Source organism: Odocoileus virginianus, chromosome 32, assembly GCF_023699985.2.
Source record: "Odocoileus virginianus isolate 20LAN1187 ecotype Illinois chromosome 32, Ovbor_1.2, whole genome shotgun sequence".
NCBI classification, from domain to species: domain Eukaryota; kingdom Metazoa; phylum Chordata; class Mammalia; order Artiodactyla; family Cervidae; genus Odocoileus; species Odocoileus virginianus.
In genome coordinates this window covers 20,744,682-20,766,731 of record NC_069705.1, presented here as the reverse complement: position 1 = coordinate 20,766,731, position 22,050 = coordinate 20,744,682, and the positions used below count along the sequence as shown (strand labels likewise).

The following is a 22,050-nucleotide window of genomic DNA, read 5'->3' as shown; positions in this document are numbered from 1 at the left end:
TGGGTATTTGGGACAGTTGGTAGTAAAAACAATCTCAAATATACATAAGCAGATGAAAAAATAAGCTGAGAATTATAGATATTAAATACAGTAGGATACCCCTGGTGGCTCAGCAGTAAAAGAATCCATCTGCAATGCAGGATGCATGGGTTCAACCCCTCAGCTGGAAAGATCATCTGGAGAAGGAAATGGCAACCCACATCCATATTCTTGCCTGGAAAATCCTATAAACAAAGGATCCTGGCAGGCTACAGTCCATGGGGTCACAAAGAGGTGGACACGACTAAACCACCACTACCGCAGGGGACAAAAGTTGATGTCAGATGTATCAATCCCAGATAGGATACCAACCTAACAGAAGTAACTAAGTTCTCAAATGATTTCATGTTCCTGATTTCAGTGAAAGTTGTACCTATCAAATGGTTGAAATCTCAGTATCATGTTGTCACTGAGCTGTTTGAGCACCTGTGTTGCTATAGCCCTATCTCTTATTTATATTTAGTGATTACTATGTCTACTGTTGGAGTGTTCTTAGAAATGATAGCAAAGCTAAAAATAGAAAGTGACCACTTAAAGCAAAGCCACATCTCACTATGCTGATGATAAAGCATTATAATTCATGTCTGTTGTGGAATAGAATTATCTTTTTAGAAAAAGGGAGAAACCACATTTTAGTCATATTGCTTTGCCATTAAAAAAAAGACAATGAAACATTCAATATAAAATTTAATTTTAAGCTGTTTCCTGTTGCCTCAGAAATTTCAAGTGAAACAATTTCAGAGCAAAAGCAATACTTTTCTTTGGTTCTAAGGGAGTTTGCAGAAAAGATATGAAGTCAAAATGCCAAATAATTTATCATTCATTAATGAATTTATTTGCAGAAATACCCAAGCTACAATGTAGTTCTAGATGCTCAAAGGGATCTGCATGAAATGGAACACTTATTGAGAAGACTATGTATATAAAAAAATAAAACATGGAATCCCAAAGGAAATATAGATATCTAGAAATTACTGCATCCGTGATATAATATTATACCCCAAGACTGCGTTAATTCTGGGATCTCTTGGAAACCAATTATCTCCATAAAACTTTTAGTGATATCAGGCAAATATCATGACATTTTAAAAGATGTAGTCACATTACACGTGGTTACTTAAGAAAATGTTCTGGGAATATGCAAACCTGGTGGACTTGAGCTATAAAGTGGTAATAAGTCAGACACTGCCAGTATCTGAGCTCCTCCCTTCAAGGGAATTGGAAACTACCAGGGATAGAGGAGCCTGGCGGGCTACAGTCCATGGGGTCACAGAGAGTCAGACTGCGTGACTACACACACACACACACACACACACACACACACACACACACACGGCTACATCATATAGGAGGAAGCTGGAGGTAAAAATAGGACAACTCAGAGATAATAATTTGCAATTTTGTAACAGCTTTCTCTTTTCTGATGGGCTGACTTCTAGTGGATTGACCCTGTTAATTTTCAAATGTACTTGCTTCCTGGAACATATTTGACTCTGAGAGCTAAGAAGGAGAAAAAAATTACCAAGCTCAGTAAAACTAATATATACATGAAAATAGGTAAACATTAAAAAAAATTTTTAATTGGGTACCTATTTCTTCATTCTTTTTCTTAAGATCAAAAATGATGGAAGCTTAGATGTGTCTGCTGGAAAAAGTGATGTAGTACTTACTCCATTGACTTAGTTCATTGTAGGTGGTTTATCCTATAATTTAAAAGGCTACTTATAATTTCCAGGCAGCCTAAAGACATAGAAGCTTTTTCAGATATAATATTTTAAGCTCCATTAAGTAATTTATCAATAAAGAATTTTAATAGGAGTTTGTTTTTTCCACAGACAGCTAATGAGGGATAATGAGTAAATTCCAACATTTGACACAGTATGTAAAAGTAGATGAATAATGACTTTGTGAAGGAATAAGACACACATTGCTACTTAAAAAAGGAAATCTGTGTGCAATCATATAGCAAGAGATTTTTGCATCATGTTATGCAAAAACATTAGGCTTAAGGAAAGGAGGAGGTTTCTCTCTTCTTAAGCCTAATTCTAACCCTGTCTAATTTGGATTAGAAAGCCTGAATATTTTAAAGAATAAGTGCTAATTGTGTTTTATTAAAAGTTGGCTACCCTGACTAGACTCATAGAAATGCTTTTTTAAAATAAGTGATTTTTTTTTTTTTTTGGCTATTTGTTCATCATGCATTTACATACAGGGATTAAGAATAACCATATCTGTCCCAGGCTTTCTTGCTGATCCTAAGACTCCTGAATATGTGACACCAGTTTTGCATGTTAAAGCATTCTTCTCATGTTATCATTGAGTTGGGGGCAGTGGAAGGTGCCCAGATGTGCTACATTTTAGTTTGCTAGATGTTTTGTTCTTTGACAGCTCCATCAAGAAAATGAATTCCATTTCGACCTCCACCCATGCTCACTGTCAGGAAGATTTACTTTGCCATTCGTCAGCACACATTTGAAGACCTGTGTTTGTTTGACTGTTGTTGATCCTGTTCTGATTGTCTAATTCAATTCAGTAAGTGTTTGGGTGGCATGATGATATGCAAAGGTGACTCCCCGAGCACAGGCCAAGATCCATTAAGAAGTCAAATCATTATAGGATGCTCAGATTCCCCATCTCTCCATATCACCAACTTGACCCTTATATTAATAACAGCATGAGCCATTGTATTAATAGAAATATTCTTCTCTTGGTTCAGGAGCATTCTCTATTCTTGCAAGAGTTCATGTTAGGGAATTTAATCTGTGTATGTGTGCATAGTTGCTCAGTTGTGTCCAACACTTTGTCATCCCAATGGACTATAGTCCGCCAGGCTTCTCTGACCATGGGTTTTCCCAGGCAAGAAGTGGGCTGCCATTTCCTACCCTGGGGAGTCTTCCCGACCAAGGGATCAAACCTGGGTCTCCTGTGTGTTCTGCATTACAGGTGGATTCTTTACCCACTGAGCCATCAGGGAAGGAGTTTATCTTACTTTTGATTAAAAGGAGATTATTTCCCTTATAATATTCCTTCCTTCTTCCAGTGACTGAATACATACTATGTGGTAGCTATTACACACACACACATGCACACAAACATAAGCACATATACATTATAACAGTAGTAGGAGAAAAACATGACCTAGAAAGTTAATACAGGATGAGTAATTAAGAAGAAAGACATAAAGGAAAACCAGAAGTAATTCCAGCCAAGCCATCTAGAAGAAAGTAGGAAAATACAGAGAAACCAGCAGTACTATCATGCCTTTATTTTCCCTTCTGTTAATATGCAGCATCTGTGTGAAGGTGTCTAAAAACAACCCAGGAGTCAATTATGTGCATGTGCGTGTGTGTGTGTATTTATTTATATATGTGTATGTATATCTATATATGTCATCTGTGCTCTGAAAGGACAAAACAAGTTAATATATATTTAGGTTTATGTTCCCAATGTTTAGCAGACTGTCTGCAGCCCAGACGTGCACGCTCAGTCACTCAGTTGTGTCTGACTCTTTGTGACCCCATGGACTATAGCCCACCAGGTTCCTCTGTCCATGGGATTTCCCAGGCAAAAATACTTGAGTGGGTTGCCCTTTCCTACTCCAGGAGATCATCTCAATCCAGGGATCAAACCCGTGTCTCTTGCGTCTCCTGCATTTGTAGGCGGATTCTTTACCACTGAGCCACCTGGGAAGCCTTCTGTAGCCTGTTCAGTCCTAAATGAACACTTGTTGAATAAATGACTATGATCAGGCAGTGTTGCTGTCGGTTCTAAGGTACTGCCCACTTGATTTCAGCCACAAGTACTTAATTTGCACGGAGTTCTCCCAGGCTATAGTGTCAGCAGTAGTGATTCCCATTGGGTTCTTCTTCCCTGAGGACCACTGCCAGGTCAAAATACAAAATGTGTGTTCATTTCAGGAGCAGTTGCAAAAGAGGGCATGATAGCTTGATGTCAGAAATAAGTCAGGAATTCTCAAACTAGAATATTTTCCATTGTTTTTTAGTACTATGTTAAACTTTGATCATTTTAAAATACAAACTGTATACTACAAAATGCTTATGTCAAAGGGTGGTAAGTGTTACAAAATGAGCCCACATAATACATTTTAAATCACTCTGTGTCCAAACATCCTATGCCCTAACATCACAAAAAGCAAATGTGGACATTTCACAAATATTTTCCAGAATCATTACATAATTAGAGGTACATAGGGCTTCTTGTTACATTAATACAGTGGTGTTTGAACATATACATTTAAGAAGTGAAAAATCCCCATGGAAATTCACTTCATAAAATCAACACCCTAGAATGACTTATACTTTTCCAGATCCCTCATCCAAGCCCTGAGCAGCTGAGCTCATTCTGAATGAAAGCACATAATAACGATTATTTTAAAAACTGGTAATAGCAGTTTGCAAAGTAAGTCATCAGTAGTTAGAAATGTAATTTTGAATAAGGCAGCCTGGTGAGAAGGCTCAAAGGGAAACTTAGGTCTTTTACAAAGACCTCTGAATCTTACAGGACAAATTCAAGTCAATTCAGAAGACTTAGAAAATGAGTCCAGGGTGCTCATATGTGATGAACAATAATGTTCTCAGTCACTCAGTCCTGTTGACTCTGTGACGCCATGGACTGTAGCCTGCCAGGCTCCTCTGTCCATGGAATTGGAATTTTTCAGGCAAGAATATTGGAGTGGGTTGCCATTTTCCTATTCCAGTGGATCTTCCCAACCCAGCAATAGAACCCGTGTCCCTTTCATCTCCTGCATTGGCAGTCAGATTCTTTACCCTTAGCACTCTCTGGGCAGCCCAAACAATAATAATCATATTTTAATTAATGCTGTTTTTGATCTTTAGATCCTGAAGACAGATTTTTAACTATAAATCTTACAAATCAGAATTTAATTAAGAAGTGTGAATAAGAAAGCTTGTTGAGATAATTTAAAAAAGAAATCTTATCAGATCACAGGATTTGGAATGAACATCCACACTATAGTGGTGATGGTCATATTGAAAGTTAGAAAATTTTATGTCTTTGAGACGAAGACACTACAAATTCACAGGAATGATATTGGAAATGTCCAAAGGACCTAGATAAGAAATTAGGACAGAAGGAGTTAATGCTGTATGAATCTGTCTAATTTACAGTCTCTCTCTGCATCTAGATTGCCTCAGAACTGTTTAACTGTCTTCCTTTGATATTATAAAAATACTTGCCAAAGTTGAGTGCAATAAGTTAACTAATATGGTAAGGACTTAAAGGCAAAACTTCTATATAATCTGTTCCCCAAGGGGTTAATAAAACTCTTTCACCTTCTTCACCAAAGAAATAAAACCAGAAGTCAGCCTCAACTTAAATGTAAATGTGGCTTAGGAATGACACAGTAATACCACTTGGCATTTCTTAAGTTAGCCTGCTCTTTCTACGCTGGATAAAAATAAAGAAAAGAAAGCATCTAAAACAGAACCGCCCTATTACAACCCAAATTTGCCCATGAAAGCAGAAATTTTCTGGCCTGCATCTATGCGTTTTTTCCACTTTCCGTAGCCTCCCACACGATAATGACTTATGCATGGAATTCAGGGACTTTATATTTTTCTTTTGAATGCAAAATGAATGCCAACATGGAAAATGTGAACACTGGCCATTTTCAAAAAGATACACACAGACCTCTAAGGAAACCAAATAGCATCCAGAATGATATTTGGTCAGTCTGGGGTACCAGAATTCTAGTACATTCCTGGTCTTTACAGGATGAGAATATTTACCTTTCTGGCATGTGCTTAGTCAGAATAGCTTGAAATTTTTGGTGGGCAGTCAGACTCCTTTTCAATAGACTGCAGTGACCCGAAACCAGCACCGCGGTTAATCTTGTTTATGACTGAAATCAATAAGCCAGTCCATGTTATGTGCTGACCGTTCTTATGTGGCATAGAAACTGGAAGTGTCTGCTCTTGAATGAGATTTTTCTTTTACAGTTCAGTCATTAGGTTTCATTATGGAACACATTTGGATTAGTCATTTTTATAAGGTTGCGTTTCAGTTTAGTTCAGTTCAGTTCAGTTCAGTCGCTCAGTCGTTTGCGTTTACATTGGTGTAATTTGTTGCCTTTAACTAAGGCTTTGAATAATTCAAGGCAGAGAGGATGGATGGATATCTGGAATGTGTTTACATCCTGACCTTATCTTATGCCTGGTTTTCTTATTTACTTAAAATTTTTATGGCCAAATTCTAACAGAAATATACAAACTAAACTCCTTGGAAGCCAAACAGAATCAGGCTGAAATTCCTAAAGAACTGTTTCAATTGTCTTACTGTGCTCACATCTTCTTTTGATTCACCTGAATCCTTACCTGAATAGTTTAGATTTTATACCTATTAAAGATGTCTAGGGGGGAAACGAAGGCTGTAGAATCTCATTATATGGAGACAATGAAGTTTGTTGCCTCTTTGGGTCTTAGAACTGGCGCCTATTTTGAATCCAGGCTTTTCCCAAGATATGTAGCCTTAGCAAGTCATTTAACTTCTCTAAGCTTTAACAATACTAGCTTGCAAACTGGTCATAATAGCAAAGGGATGTATGTAAATATATTTAACCTGAAAGTGAAGTCGCTCAGTTGTGTCTGACTCTTTGCGACCCCATGGACTGGAGCCTACCAGGCTCCTCCATCCATGGAATTTTCCAGGCAAGAGTACTGGAGTGGGTTTCCATTTCCTTCTCCAGGGGATCTTCCCGACCCAGGGATCGAACCCGGGTCTCCCTCACTGAGGCAGACACTTTACCATCTGAACCACCTGGGAAGCCCATTGAACCTAAGGCATTGCAAATGGCGTGTGGTATGCCTTCTTATGCATGAATTCTGTGTTAATATGAATTAAACTGGATTACCCCGGAGTTTCACAGTCGCTCCCTGGAGTAAATGTGTCCTGGTGATTTGGGGTCTGTATTAGCTCTTTCACATGCTAATATATTACACGTGCTGTCCCTGTAGCTCAAGTTTTGCATGAGCAGTTCCTAGTGACCTTCGGTGCAATTCAAACCAAACAGCCAATAGATTTCTGTAGCAATTTGTTTCCACAAAAGTTAACCAGGGAAGCGTGTAAGCTAGAGCAACTAGTTGCTTCTGGTGAATTATTAAGTATAGCAGTCCAGATATTTTCCTAGTGGAATTTTAAGTTATACACACACACATGTTCGTGCTCCTGCTCAGTTGCTCAGTCATGTCTGATTCTTTGTGATCCCTATGGACCGTAGCCCACAAGGCTCCCCTGTCCTTGGGATTCTCCAGGCAAGAATACTGGAGTGTGTTGCCATCTCTTCCTCCAGGGATCTTCCCAACGCAGGGATCAAACCCACATCTCTTCTGTCTCCTGCATTGACAGGCAGGTTCTTTACCACTAGTGCTACTGGGTAGCAGTCAGTCAGTTAATAGGTCAATCAGGCCAGCTACATTTAAAAGTATTGTCAATGATTTTTGACCAGAGATACTAAATGTAAAATTTTCTTCTCATATTAGCCTGCTTCTTGAAGAAATAACCCTATTAATGTTGTTGATTGGAAGCTTTATAGAAACCTCTTATTTAATCTTTTATAGCATTGCTTAAGCACTCTCTTTTCCAAGATAAATTTTGACTTTAGAATTATATCCTGAACTATATGTATGTATTTTATTTTTTTAATAGGTGGTGAAATGACAAAACTTCCTCTATTCGTCAATCAGTGAATTTGAAGTAATCTTTCATCAAGTTTCATCTCCTTTAGTCTCATACAGAATGTATCTCTCTGTCTGTTGTTAAACTACGATGACATGTCTGTAGCTATCAGAAAGAGAAGCTGGGAAGAACATGTGACCCAATGGATGGGACAGCCTTTTAGTTCTGATGATTGTAACACAGCATGTCATCATGGACTAGTAGCTGACAGCTTGCAGGCAAGTATGGAAAAAGATGCAATTCTAAATGTGGACCGCAAAGAGAGGTGTGTTTCACTCCCAGACTGCTGTCATGGCTCAGAGCTGAGAGAGATTCCTGGGAGGCCAATGGGTCACATTTCAAAGGAGGTAGATGAGGATGACAGCCACGAAGGTGAAGATCAGTTTCTTTCTCTGGAGGCCAGCACAGAAACACTCGTGCATGTTTCTGATGAGGACACCGATTCTGATCTGTATCTCACAGATGGTAAACAGATTCTAACTACTCAAGGACCTGAAACATCAGACCAACATAGCGTCAAAGGAGCAGGCTCCTTAGTAAAGACGCTACCCATTGTGGAAAGTAATCAAGATTCTTGTGACTCTTGGGGAATGGCTGGTGGAATTGATTTAGGGCTGGTAGAGGAAAAAGGGGACAGGAAAGCTGTTGACATGGTGAGTAAAAGCCTGGAGCTTTGTAAGGAGATAAGCTTAAGTGAAATAAAAGATCCGTCCAAAATGAATGCTTGCAGTTCTTTGAATGTGAAAGATACTGTGCCAGAAAAGCAATTGCTTAATTCTGCTGTGATTGCTCAGCATCGAAGGAAACCCGACTTCCCTAAAGATGAACATGAAAGCAACACCTGCAGTGCAGTACAAGATAAGTTATTGGCTAGTCCTCGTATGGACAGAGGACTGCCATTATTAAAAACAGATCCTGGAAGCTGCCTTCTGCAGCCTCCTTCCTGCCCTAGTGGAATGTCAACTGAAAATGGCCTGGAGACGAGTGGTTTCTCAGAACATCAAAACAAAAGTCTTCCAAAGTTCAACTCAGGAGATGGCATGCAGTGTTTACACTTCAAGGAGACTCTGGCCACCCAGGAACCCACAGATAACCAAGTCAGACTTCGTAAAAGAAAGGTAAGACTCATGCACCAATTATCTGGCTTTTGGAATTTTGTAAATATCCTTGTTTCCATCATTTATTATTTTTGCTAGGGTTAAAAAGATATGTCGATGTTTCTTTTGCCCTGTAGTGTAGCTGTATGACTTAAAGAGAATCTTGGAAAAATCATCAAAATATGTAAAAATTAAAACAGGATAACCTATTTCACTAATAATATTTATAATGGTTCCTGAACATTTTATTTTGGAATTGTGTTGAAGACAGAACTGATTTCACTTTCTTTGGAATTATATAGCCACCAGATAGCTCATAGATCTGAAGGACAATCTCTAATTTTCTGAAAGAATATCCTATCTTTAAATTAAAATTATATATTTCAATTTGTTTTTCTTTCCCCTTTAGAAAATATATTTTATTATGATAAAATATGGTATAAGTCACATATTTTAAATGAGCCCTTTGCATATTCTAAGGCAACAGTACCCCCTCCTCCAAAATATGCTAATGCTTTTTAAATGATACCCTGACATATTTGCTATCCATAGCTCTATGAACTTTCTATTAACTTCTGACCAAAAGGATCAATAACTGAAATAAAATGTTATGCTGAGGCACCTTTGACTGATCCTATAGATACCATGATCCCTTAAGAAGTGTGCAAGTGAGAGCCACAAGGATTGGAGACAAACTACATGAATCATGCTTTAGTTAGAGAACTCTTAACTAAAGTTTGTCATACCTTTAGGATTTCCCCAGCATTCTTCCCACAATGTAGTACTCTATAATCTTGATGCAAATACGAGTACCATTTCTTCTGTAAATCTAACATGCCATTGACATTAAAAAAAAAAAAAAAAAACCCTGCAGATTGGACATTTCAGGGCAGCAACCTTGCCCTTCTTGAAAGAATATGAGTCCATAATTCCAGCTCTCCTAAGACAAAACTAAACTTAGTTCTGCACAACTGGAGCTATCAACAATGAGAAGCAAAAACTCCAGCTCCCTCTTGGTGAGGAAATCTGGTTTCCATAAACCGTAAACGTGGTTTTGCTAACAAACTAGATCAGTAATGTGTCGTAAGTTTAAGTGAAGTCAAAACTTTATAGCAAAGATCAATGTGCTCAAACTGTTAATACATGCCCAGAGAGCATTCTGTGCTTCTGGCGAACTCTTCCTTCCTTACATAAACTGTATTAGAATGTCAATATTGCATAAAGTTGTTATGATTGGAATGCTCAGGTTGCTTTTTCAGAAATGTCCATATAGTCAATCAAATCTGTTGGAGGGAATGCAATAATGACATAAGAAAGTATTAACTGACCTATGACATAGTTCCCCTAAAATATGACAGACCCTGCCCAACTGCCGACAGGAACATTAAACATTCCAGAAACATATGCTCACCACTTGGACACTTATATCAATTCTAAGAATGCAGGAAGGAATTTGCTCTTGGATGTGTCACTATAGCATGGTTGCATTATGAGAGCCATAATTATATCTCATTTACAAGTTCTAACTTAAATGTTCTATTTTAAGCATTTCATCATTCTAAAGTATTATGGCATTGTCTGGAGGAGTATTTGTTTTGACTCTACAACTCATTTGGGGTGCTTTGTAATAAACAGATTAAATTCAAAATTTGAGGTTTGGAAATTACTCTGGAAAAGTATGGTTACAAGAGAAGAAATCTCTAGAATCAGTGTGTAGGAATTTTTGTTCTATTTGATTTTGAATGCATGTTATAATAGCTTCAAGTTGCCCGCTAGCCATTTTAGAACTTTACCAAAAGAAATAATAAAACAAATGCATAAATACATATGTACAGATATGTCCATCATTGTATTGTATGTTACTTACAAAAAGGACACAACACAAATTTCCATCAGTTAAGGATATATAATCATTGTTTAGTGTATAATGATTGTTTAATCTGTAGTTTGGAATGGTATGCAGCCGTGAAAAAGATGGAGTGAGATCATGTTCTCTAACTGAATGGTACTCATGATATAGTGTGTGTAGAAAAAGACAGTGGCAGGCCAATATTTGTAGTGTGTCTCCGTCTGATAAGATGAAATATGTGGATACAGATATAGATAGAAATATAGATGGGTTATGACCCTCTCTAGATGCCTAAATAAGAATATGCATAATTCTAGATAAATAGGCACAAAATTGTTGACAACATTTACTTTGAAATAACAGAAGTAAAAGGTTAGAGGCAGGGCATTTTCCATTTGGGGGCTATATATTTTTTATAAAAGGTGTTCGTGGAAAGTGACTCCGTTGTGTCTGACTCTTTGAGACTCCATGGACTGTACAGTCCATGGAATTCTCCTGACCAGAATACTGGAGTGGGTAGCTGTTCCCTTCTTCAGGAGATCTTCCCAATCCAGGGATCAAACCCAGGTCTCTTTTGTTGCAGGTGGATTCTTTACCAGCTGAGCCTCCAGGGAAACCCAAAGGTAATAGTATTCTGGGCAAAATGCATACAATGAACAGATACAAAAACAAAATAATATTAGATCCTAATATTAGACCATCTTCCTAAGTGGCTCAGTAGTAAACAATCCACCTGCCAATACAAGAAACTCAGGAGATGTGGGTTCAGTTACTATTTGAAGCATTTTCTACATGGCATAAGATGACCCTTTATTTATATAGTTATTATGATTATTATGACTTTTATGACAAAAATACAGACTTTTTCAGAATATCAACAAAAGTTTCAATCAATTACTCAATTCTAGTATTAGCTAGTTTAAAACTTATCTCCAGATAAGCTTCTGGAGAGACACATGGACCACATTTTCATGTCTAAGGTCTTAGGGGCCTGATTGTGAAAGCAGTTTGAGTTGTCTGTATCTTTTAAACTATTTGTCAAGCATGGTGACAGCTTTGAGATTAGAACTTAGAAAGGTAAAGCAGAATAAGCTAATAAAATTTTAGAAAACTTTAATCAGCTCATTATCTGATGGGCATATGAGTGAACCAAATCTGTCATTGAATTTATGAACATGAATTTTTTGCAGGAGGGAGTATAATCAGGTTCTAAGACTTGGAAAGAAAACAAAAACAGAGTTTCTAAGAGTAGTTCTCAGAATGCACTGAAATACTACTCCAGAGTTATCACTGTAATTTAGACATAAATTCCTTCAAACCTATAAATATTGGCAGGCATTTGTTGTTCAGCATGATGTATTTTTTCATGTTTTCCAGTGATATTTCTGTCCATCAAAGATAGCCAGACATACTTATTAGAAGTCTCAGTTGGAGTGACTGCATTTGTAATAAATATAGATAAATATTGACCTTTTAAGCTAATAATTCCCTTCAATATGGTGAAATATATCATTAAATCAAAGCCACTGAAATCAAAGGAAAACCAAATAGATCATGAGCAGACATCAGAACATGAGCCAAGAAGGTCATGTGGCATGTGACCAGCGCTTATAGGCTGTGGGTGGGTCTTTGGGGTAAGGCAGCTGGTTAAGAGCAATTCCCAGAGACAAGTTCCAAAGAAATGTGGGGGAGGAAGACAGTCTAAGAAGTGGTCTCTTCAAACCAGATGGGATATGAAGATGGAAAACATGTAGGGAAAGACTTGAGGCTAGACTTTTTTTTTTAAGAGTCAGTATATTTGTTCTTGATGGTGGTTTACTAATTAAAGAGAGTCCGAAATTCAGTCTTCTCTAGAGACTATTTAAATAGTTCCCCAATTTTTGAATAGCCATAATAGTTGTATAAATATATAAAATATTTTATTGGCTTTCATAAGACATATTCCATGTTACCAAGCAGAATAAACTACAAAAGGTAATATAAAAATGATTTGAACTTTGACATCCAATTTTCCCATTTGAACAAAAACCTCACATTCCAACAGGCAACAAAAGTATCTTTTATGCTATCGATCTGTTTTCACAGAAAATCAGCGTAAAAGTGGCTTGACCAACATCTTTCTCTCACACATATATAATAATTGGGTATAAGTAATTTTGGAATGGTATGTTTTCTGAACCTTAGACCCTCTTATCCAACTGGTCTACCACCTTGAGCATTTATCCATATCCAGATTAGTAAGAAGAGGGAAGTGTACCAGGATGACCACACTTCTTGGTAAAGGCAGGACCCAGAAAGAGCACATTTCTTTGTTTCTAATATTTCATGTTCCAGAACTTAGCTGTATGGCCACATCTAGCAATAAGCACTGAGAAATAGAGTTTGCATCTTGGGCAACTGGTGTCTGTTGAAAATTCTATTATCAAAGATGAAGAAAAAATGTATATTGAAGGATAACTGATAACATGAATATGTTGAGGAACAAGACCTAACATAAATATATCCCAGTATATCCTGGCAGTATATTATGGCAGAAAGAGTAGAAGGACTAAAGAGCCTCTTGATGAAAGTTAAAGAGAAGAGTGAAAAAGTTGGCTTAAAATTCAACATTCAGAAAACTAAGATCATGACATCTGGTCACATCACTTCATGGCAAATAGATGGGGAAACAGTGCAAACAGTGACAGACTTTACTTTTTTGGGCTCCAAAATCACTGCAGATGGTGACTGCAGCCATGAAATTAAAAGACACTTGCTCCTTGGAAGAAAAGTTATGACCAACCTAGACAGCATATTAAAAAGCAGAGATATTACTTTGCCAACAAAGGTCCATCTAGTCAAAGCTATGGTTTTTGCAGTAATCATGTATGGATGTGAGAGTTGGACTATAAAGAAGACCGAGGGTCAAAGAATTGATGCTTTTGAACTGTGGTGTTGGAGAGGACTCTTGAGAGTCCCTTGGACTGCAAGGAGATCCAACCAGTCCTTCCTAAAGGAGATCAGTCCTGAGTGTTCATTGGAAGGACTGATGTTGAAGCTGAAACTCCAATCCTTTGGCCACCTGATGCGAAGAACTGACTCACTGGAAAAGACCTCGATGCTGGCAAAGATTGAAGGCAGGAGGAGAAGGGGACGACAGAGGATGAGATGGTTGGATGGCATCACTGACTCAATGGATGTGAGTTTGAGTAAACTCTGGGAGTTGGTGATGGACAGGGAGGCCTGGCGTGCTGCAGTCCATGGGGTTGCAAAGAGTCGGACATGACTGAGCGACTGAACTGAACTGAGTATACAGTGGCACACTGTGAATGAGATCAGTTCAGTTCAGTCGCTCAGTTGTGTCTGACTGTTTGCGACCCCATGAATCGCAGCATGCCAGGCCTCCCTGTCCATCACCAACTCCAGGAGTTTACTCAAACTCATATCCATTGAGTCAGTGATGCCATCCAACCATCTCATCCTCTGTCATCCCCTTCTCCTCCTGCCCACAATCCCTCCCAGCATCAGGGTCTTTTCTAATGAGTCAACTCTTCACATGAGGTGGTCAAAGCATTGGAGTTTCAGCTTCAGCATCAGTCCTTCCAATGAACACCCAGGACTGATTTCCTCTAGGACGGACTGGTTGGATCTCCTTGCAGTCCAAGGGACTCTCAAGAGTCTTCTCCAACACCACAGTTCAAAAGCATCAATTCTTCAGCGCTCAGCTTTCTTCACAGTCCAACTCTCACATCCATACATGACCACTGGAAAAACCATACCCTTGACCAAACAGACCTTTGTTGGCAAAGTAATGTCTCTGCTTTTTAATATTCTATCTAGGTTGGTCATAACTTTCCTTCCAAGGAGTAAGTGTCTTTAAATTTCATGGCTGCAGTCACCATCTGCAGTGATTTTGGAGTCCCCAAAAATAAAGTCTGACACTGTTTCCACTGTTTCCCCGTCTATTTGCCATGAAGGGATGGGGCCAGATGCCATGATCTTAGTTTTCTGAATGTTGAGCTTTAAGCCAACTTTTTCACTCTCCTCTTTCACTTTCATCAAGAGGCTTTGTAGTTCCTCTTCACTTTCTGCCATAAGGGTGGTGTCATCTGCATATCTGAGGTTATTGATATTTCTCTGGCAATCTTGATTCCAGCTTGTGCTTCTTCCAGCCCAGAGTTTCTCATGATGTACTCTGCATGTAAGTTAAATAAGCAGGGTGACAATATATAGCCTTGACGTACTCCTTTTCCTATTTGAAACCAGTCTATTGGTCCATGTCCAGTTCTAACTGTTGCTTTCTGACCTGCATACAGGTTTCTGAAGAGGCAAGTCAGGTGGTCTGGTATTCCCATCTCTTTCATAATTTTCCAGTTTATTGTGATCCACACAGTCAAAGGCTTCGGCATAGTCAATAAAGCAGAAATAGATGTTTTTCTGGAACTCTCTTGCTTTTTCGATGATCTAGCGGATGTTGGCAATTTGATCTCTGGTTCCTCTGCCTTTTCTAAAACCAACTTGAACATCTGGAAGTTCACGGTTCACATATTGCTGAAGCCTGGCTTGGAGAATTTTGAGCACTACTTTGCTAGTGTGCGAGATGAGTGCAATTGTGTGGTAGTTTGAGCATTCTTTGGCATTGCCTTTCTTTGGGATTGGAATGAATACTGACCTTTTCCAGTCCTGTGGCCACTGCTGAGTTTTCCAAATTTGCTGGCATATTGAGTGCAGCACTTTCACAGCATTATCTTTGAGGATTTGAAATAGTTCACCTGGAATTCCATCACTCCTACTAGCTTTGTTCGTAGTGATGCTTTGTAAGGCCCACTTGACTTCACATTCCAGGATGTCTGGCTCTAGGTGAGTGATCACACCATCGTGATTATCTGGATCGTGAAGATCTTTTTTGTACAGTTCTTCTGTGTATTCTTGCCACCTGTTCTTAATATCTTCTGCTTCTATTAAGTCCATATCATTTCTGTCCTTTATTGTATCCATCTTTGCATGAAATGTTCCCTTGGTATCTCTAATTTTCTTGAAGAGATCTCTAGTTTTCCCATTTTGTTGTTTTCCTCTATTTCTTTGCATTGATCACTGAAGAAGGCTTTCTTATCTCTCCTTGCTATTCTTTGGAACTCTGCATTCAAATGGATATATCTTTCCTTTTCTCCTTTGCTTTTTGCTTCTCTTCTTTTCACAGCTATTTGTAAGGTCTCCTCAGACAGCCATTTTACATTTTTACATTTCTTTTCCATGGGGATGGTCTTAATCTCTGTCTCCTATACAGTGTCACGAAGCTCTGTCCATAGTTCATCAGGCACTCTGTCTATCAGATCTAGTCCCTTAAATCTATTTCTCACTTCCACTGTATAGTCATAAGGGATTTGATTTAGGTCATACCTGAATGGTCTAGTGGTTTTCCCTACTTTCTTCAATTTAAGTCTGAATTTGGCAATAAGGAGTTTATGATCTGAGCCACAGTCAGCTCCCGGGCTTGTTTTTGCTGATTGTATAGAGCTTCTCCATCTTTTGCTGCAAAGAATATAATCAATCTGATTTTGGTGTTGACCATCTGGTGATGTCCGTGTGTAGAGTCTTCTCTTGTGTTGTTGGAAGAGGGTATTTGCTATGACTAGTGAATTCTCTTGGCAAAACTCTATTAGCCTTTGCCCTGCTTCATTCCGTACTCCAAGGCCAAATTTGCCTGTTACTCCAGGTATTTCTTGACTTCCTACTTTTGCACTCTAGTCCCCTATAATGAAAAGGACATCCTTTTTGGGTATTAGTTCTAAAAGGTCTTGTAGGTCTTCACAGAACTGTTCAACTTCACCTTGTTCAGTGTTATTGGTTGGGGCGTAGACTTGGATTACTGTGATATTGAATGGTTTGCCTTGGAAACGAACAGAGATCATTCTGTTGTTTTTGAGATTGCATCCAAGTACTGCATTTCAGACTCTTTTTTTGCCTATGATGGCTACTTAATTTCTTCTAAAGGATTCCTGCCCACAGTAGTAGACATAATGGTCATCTGAGTTAAATTCACCCATTCCAGTCCATTTTAGTTTCCTGATTCCTAGATTGTTGACATTCACTCTTGCCATCTCCTGTTTGACCACTTCCAATTTACCTTGATTCATGGACCTAACATTCCAGGTTCCTATGCAATATTGCTCTTTATAGCATCGAACCCTGCTTCTATCACCAGTCACATCCAAAACAGGGTATTGTTTGTGCTTTGGCGCCATACCTTCATTCTTTCTGGAGTTATTTCTCCACTGATCTCCAGTGGTATATTGGGTACCTACCGACCTGGAGAGTTCCTCTTTCAGTATCCTATCATTTTGCGTTTTCATACTGTTCATGGGGTTCTCAAGGCAAGAATACTGAAGTGGTTTGCCATTCCCTTCTCCAGTGGACCACATTCTGTCAGACCTCTCCACCATGACCCGTCCGTCTTGGGTGGCCCCACACGGCATGGCTTAGTTTCATTGAGCTAGACAAGGCTGTGGTCCATGTGATCCGATGGTTAGTTTTCTGTGATTATGGCTTCAGTGTGTCTGCCTTCTAATGCCCTCTCGCAACACCTGCTGTCTGACTTGGCTTTCTCTTGCCTTGAACGTGGAGAATCTCTTCACGGCTGCTCCAGCAAAGTGCAGTCGTTGCTCCTTAACAGGCTGCATATATATTCTGTGGTATTCTGTGGCGAATCCTTGATGCTTTAACTTCACATTGCAGAATATCTTTTCATGTTGGGAAACTATTTTATGTGTCAAAGTGATGTTGATCAAATGCTATTAATATACTCTTTCTTATGGAAAAATTGCCCAAAGCCTAAAGAGTACACTGTACATAGTAGTGTAGTATTAGTTGCTCAGTCATGTCTGACTCTTTGTGTCCCCATGGACTGTAGCCCACCAGGCTCCTCTGTCCATGGGATTCTGCTGGCAAGAATACTGGAGTGGATTGCCATGCCCTCCTCCAAGATTTCTTCCTGACCCAGGGATCGAACCTGGGTTTCCTACATTGCAGGCAGACTCTTTACCGTCTTGGCCACTGGGGAAGCAGCGGAAGCCCATGCGGTAAATACTACACTATACTTCAGTATAGTACATACTATACTTTATCTTTGGACAAATATAGCACGTTCTTTGTTGCTGTGTAGTCACTGAGTCTTGTCTAACTCTTTTGCAACCCCATGGATCATAGCCTGCCAGGCTCCTCTGCTTATGGGATTGCCCAGGCAAGAATACTGGAGTGGGTTGCCAATTTCTTCTTCAGGGGATCTTTCTGACTCAAGGATTGAACTCGTATCTCCTACTTGGCAGGAGTGTTCTTTCCCACTGAGCCACCAGGGAAACCTAATACATTCTGAAATGACTGAAAAAAATTAGCAATGACTGAAAAAAATCAAATATTTCTCCTTATCCTATCTTTAAAATATATACATATTTGGTAAAAGCACACCTATACCTGAAATGACTTTCTCATTTCTTTCTATGACCTTCCTGATCTTTTCTGTCTCCTGAATGCCTATAGGAGGGCTTAGTAGCATGAGAAGGCTAACATTGACCAATGGGTGACATAGAGAACATAATAAATTACACAGAATATAGAATGGACTGAGACAAGAGGCCAGTTGGAAGAATATAAAAAGGAAGGAAAAACTGTCTAAGAAATGAAAACCTAAAGATGGCTAAGCTGGCCCCAACATTGAATGAAAGCAAGGACTAGTGGAGGAATTCAAGTTTGTTTTTCAGTTCACAGTGAGGGAAGGACTGGGAAACAGGGTTAGGTCTACATAGCTGCAGATAGATTCTTAATGACAATATGATTTTACATGAAGGTCACACTTCTTTTAAACACACAGGCTTATTGAGCAGACTATACTGTTTTTAACCTTTTTCCGTAGCTCTAACACTAGGGCTGGCAGAGAAAAGTTGTTACCAGGTAGAAAATCTATGTGTAGATGGATAACACAGGTCTTCTTAGCCATATTTTTAGCAGGATTTGTGTCCCAGGTAAAGCTGGTAGCTTTGTAAGTAGCTCATTTTGTGTGTTAGGTCAGCAAAAACCATCAAATTATTACATGCCATTTAAACTGGGTTTTTGCCTCAAAAACAACTGGAAAGCCAAAAACATATTTACAGATAGTTGGGGCTCAAATATTTTGCCTCACAGCAAACATAATTCCCCAAAATCAACCAAAATGCAGACAACATTTAATTATATTATAAACAATAACACTAGATATATTGTCTAGTATAATTAATAAGTAATTAATATTGAGCATCTTCAGTATCCCAGGTCCCGTTCTGTGAACCATGGTGCACTACCATAAGCCAAATGACAGTTGATTACACTGTGAAGCATATAGTCCCTGAAATGCTGCTGGTATCCCCAAACAGAGCTTTTGTTCGACTAACACATAATGCCAGCACTGAGGGAGGGAACAGTAATGAGGAGGGAACAGTAATGAGAAAGGAAGAGAGGATGGCATGAAAGAAGTAGGATCAGAAAGAAGGAAAACAGGAAGAGAGAGGCAGAGAGGGATACAGAGAGAGAGAGAAGGATGGGCTAAACTGGATAGCAAGGGAAGACCAGTTAATTGGAAAAGAAAGCAACGATATAATTCCTTGACATTTGTAGCAGGCAGAAATCAGATTCTCTTTCAACATGATGGAGTTATGGTCACCACAAGTTTAGTAAGGAGACAAGGAACACAACTTTAACTCCAGTGATTACAGAGCAGGTGGAGACAATACTTCCTGCCATTTCACAGGAGGAACTCTGCCAACTAGAGCCAGTGTTCATGCTCTCTGTCTCCAACAGGCTGAAAGACCTGATAAGCTCATATTTTAAAATCCTCAAATGTCTTCACCTTGAAGGGACTTTACCCAGTTTCCTCAGCCGGATCTGTTGCTTGATTGTCTTCACCCATGGAGGACTTAACTCCAATTAGAATGTTTACTGCAAATACACCTGGTCCCACCAATACTAACGAAAACATCGGCTTTTGTGGGGGCAGTTTTATGTCTGTAGTGATTCAGTTTTGTGTCTGTAGCATCCATCTCAGTGCTTAGAATCCTGTTCATAAGTGCTTAAATGAATGAGTAGCCTTGCCAGGGTAAAGGATTTATTTTCAGAAGACAATATCAGATGTCAAGAACCCAAGTCATAAGGATACAGAAGAAATGAGGCTTATATAACCAAAAATCACTGACCAATTATCTCATACTTTATACCATAATCTCCTCTATATTTTCCCTGCTATTAATAGTTCCTTGCTAAAGAGGTATGAGGGGACGAGAGGGAAAAGATAATTATGTAAATTCTGGTCTCTGATGCATCCTTCAAATTTAAGATGGTTATTACTTTTTGCCACCAGTTAACTGTCACTAAGTAGTTATATAACAATCGGAGTTGTGAATGTTATTTAGAAACTATTCAGTTGTCTTCAGAAAAGAGTGGGCAAGGGTGACTGTAAAGAGGAAAATATTAGAATATCCGTCCACATTTGTTTGTTTGTTTTTTGGCCACTCCTCTCGGCATGTGGGAACTTAGTTTCCCAGACCAGGGATCAAACCCACACACCCTGCAGTGGAAGCACAGATTCTTAACCACTGGACTGCCAGGGAAGTCCCCATTCACATTTATTTGTAATTTATCCGTTACTTTTATATATATTTTATAAGATATATGATATGTTGCTATGAAAGTATATGTTATAAGTAAATAGTGTACACATGCTCATTGAAAAGTACATAATCAAAACTGTTGGTTGGCCACTGGTTTAGAATATCTTGAGCTTTTCTGGTTAATGTCATTTTGGGGACATTGGAAGTAGAAATGAGATGATAGGAATAATAGAGTAAGAAATTAAAAGACAAATGAATAAAGGAGATGGAGAGACTTTTGTTTAGAGAGTGTCAGACAATAGTAAATTTATTTTCAATTTCTGTGTGGAAACCACATAGAGAGATTTGATGCCAGGTGCCATTATGGCAGAAAAATATACTCTGAATGAGAGTGATTAGATCTTAAATGTTTCTTGTTCCAGATATTTTTGAAAATAGTAGGTACGATGTGTGATAGACCTCTGATCCAAGAAGTGACTTGGACCAAAACAGCAAATTTACATTATTAGTAACAAGATCATTATTAAGTTCACATTAACCCAACATCAGCTTTTATTGGAGCAAGAAATAATACACTTTTATGATGTTATTTTAAATAATTAATGGGTGTTTCAAGCCAGTTGCACATTAGAGGCCATCTTAATAGTGAAACTGATTTAGTTTCTTCCTGGTGGGTTTCTGTTACTATAAACCAGGACCAACTTATTAATCTTTTAATACCAACAAAACTACCAAAGGCTTTGGCTGCCTCCCTCTAAGAAATGCCAGTATCCACAAAAGTTGGGATAACTAGCAAAACCTTCAAAACAGGGCCCTGCCTCTGTTATCTGGGCACTTAGCACAGCGGTGCCAATGGAATCTGTTCATTTTCTGGCTCATGTTCTTAGAAATAAAGTTCTTATCCCTGCTGCCAACAAGATCTCTACTCTACAAATAATTTTATGTTGAGAAAATCATAGTGCTACTTTAGAGATAACCTCAAAATGTTCAAAGGAAATACAAGCAAATAGGAAAGTCCACTTTTATTCTTTTTTCAGTTCTATTTCTACATTGGCATAGGAATAAAACTAGTAATTAATGAACCTCTTCCATTTTGGGTTCTATTTTTTGAGCCAGTAAAACTTCAAAAGGATATACTGCTTTTTATATACATTGAAAGTTAACCCAGAGTTTTTGTTTTGTTTTTTAGTTGAAATAGCATCATTATTTGGTCTAGAAAATGAATAGCTTGGTCTGAGCTTGATTTTCTAACCAAGAAATTAAGCTGTAATGAGGAGGAGCATCGTCTAAATTGAGGGGTGTTTTTAATCTGTGTGAGCTTTATGTATTATTGAAAAATGCAGACAACAGTCCCTACATCACAGGTTGTTAGGTTATTAAATGAGATGGAAAATGTGGTTCAACGCTACATATCACAACCACTAGAAAAATTCATTATTTAGCTAAAATTTGAGGTGAATATTTGACAGATAAATAACTGAAGAATTGCAGAATTATATCTGGGAATTGGTCAAATTCTAGTGGAACCTATAGTCACAGTATATATAGCCAATAAGGGTATAGTAGCTACTTTAGTTGGAGATCTCTAGAACACTTCATGCTGCTGCTGCTAAGTCGCTTCAGTCGTGTCCGACTCTGTGCGACCCCATAGACGGCAGCCCACCAGGCTCCCCTGTCCCTGGGATTCTCCAGGCAAGAACACTGGAGTGGGTTGCCATTTCCTTCTCCAGAGCAGGAA

At 38.6% G+C, this 22,050-nt stretch overlaps 1 protein-coding gene across 4 annotated transcripts in view; it reads left to right on the top strand.

The window, feature by feature from the left end:
- DLC1 (DLC1 Rho GTPase activating protein) overlaps positions 1–22,050 on the top strand; it is a 489,149-nt gene that overhangs the window by 82,982 nt on the left and 384,117 nt on the right. For all 4 annotated transcript variants that reach the window (XM_070459963.1, XM_070459964.1, XM_070459965.1 and 1 more), the window contains one exon: positions 7,723–8,870. In XM_070459963.1, the coding sequence (XP_070316064.1) occupies positions 7,848–8,870 (1,023 nt within the window). In that variant the 5' untranslated portion in view covers positions 7,723–7,847. The remainder of the gene's footprint in view (positions 1–7,722; positions 8,871–22,050) is intronic.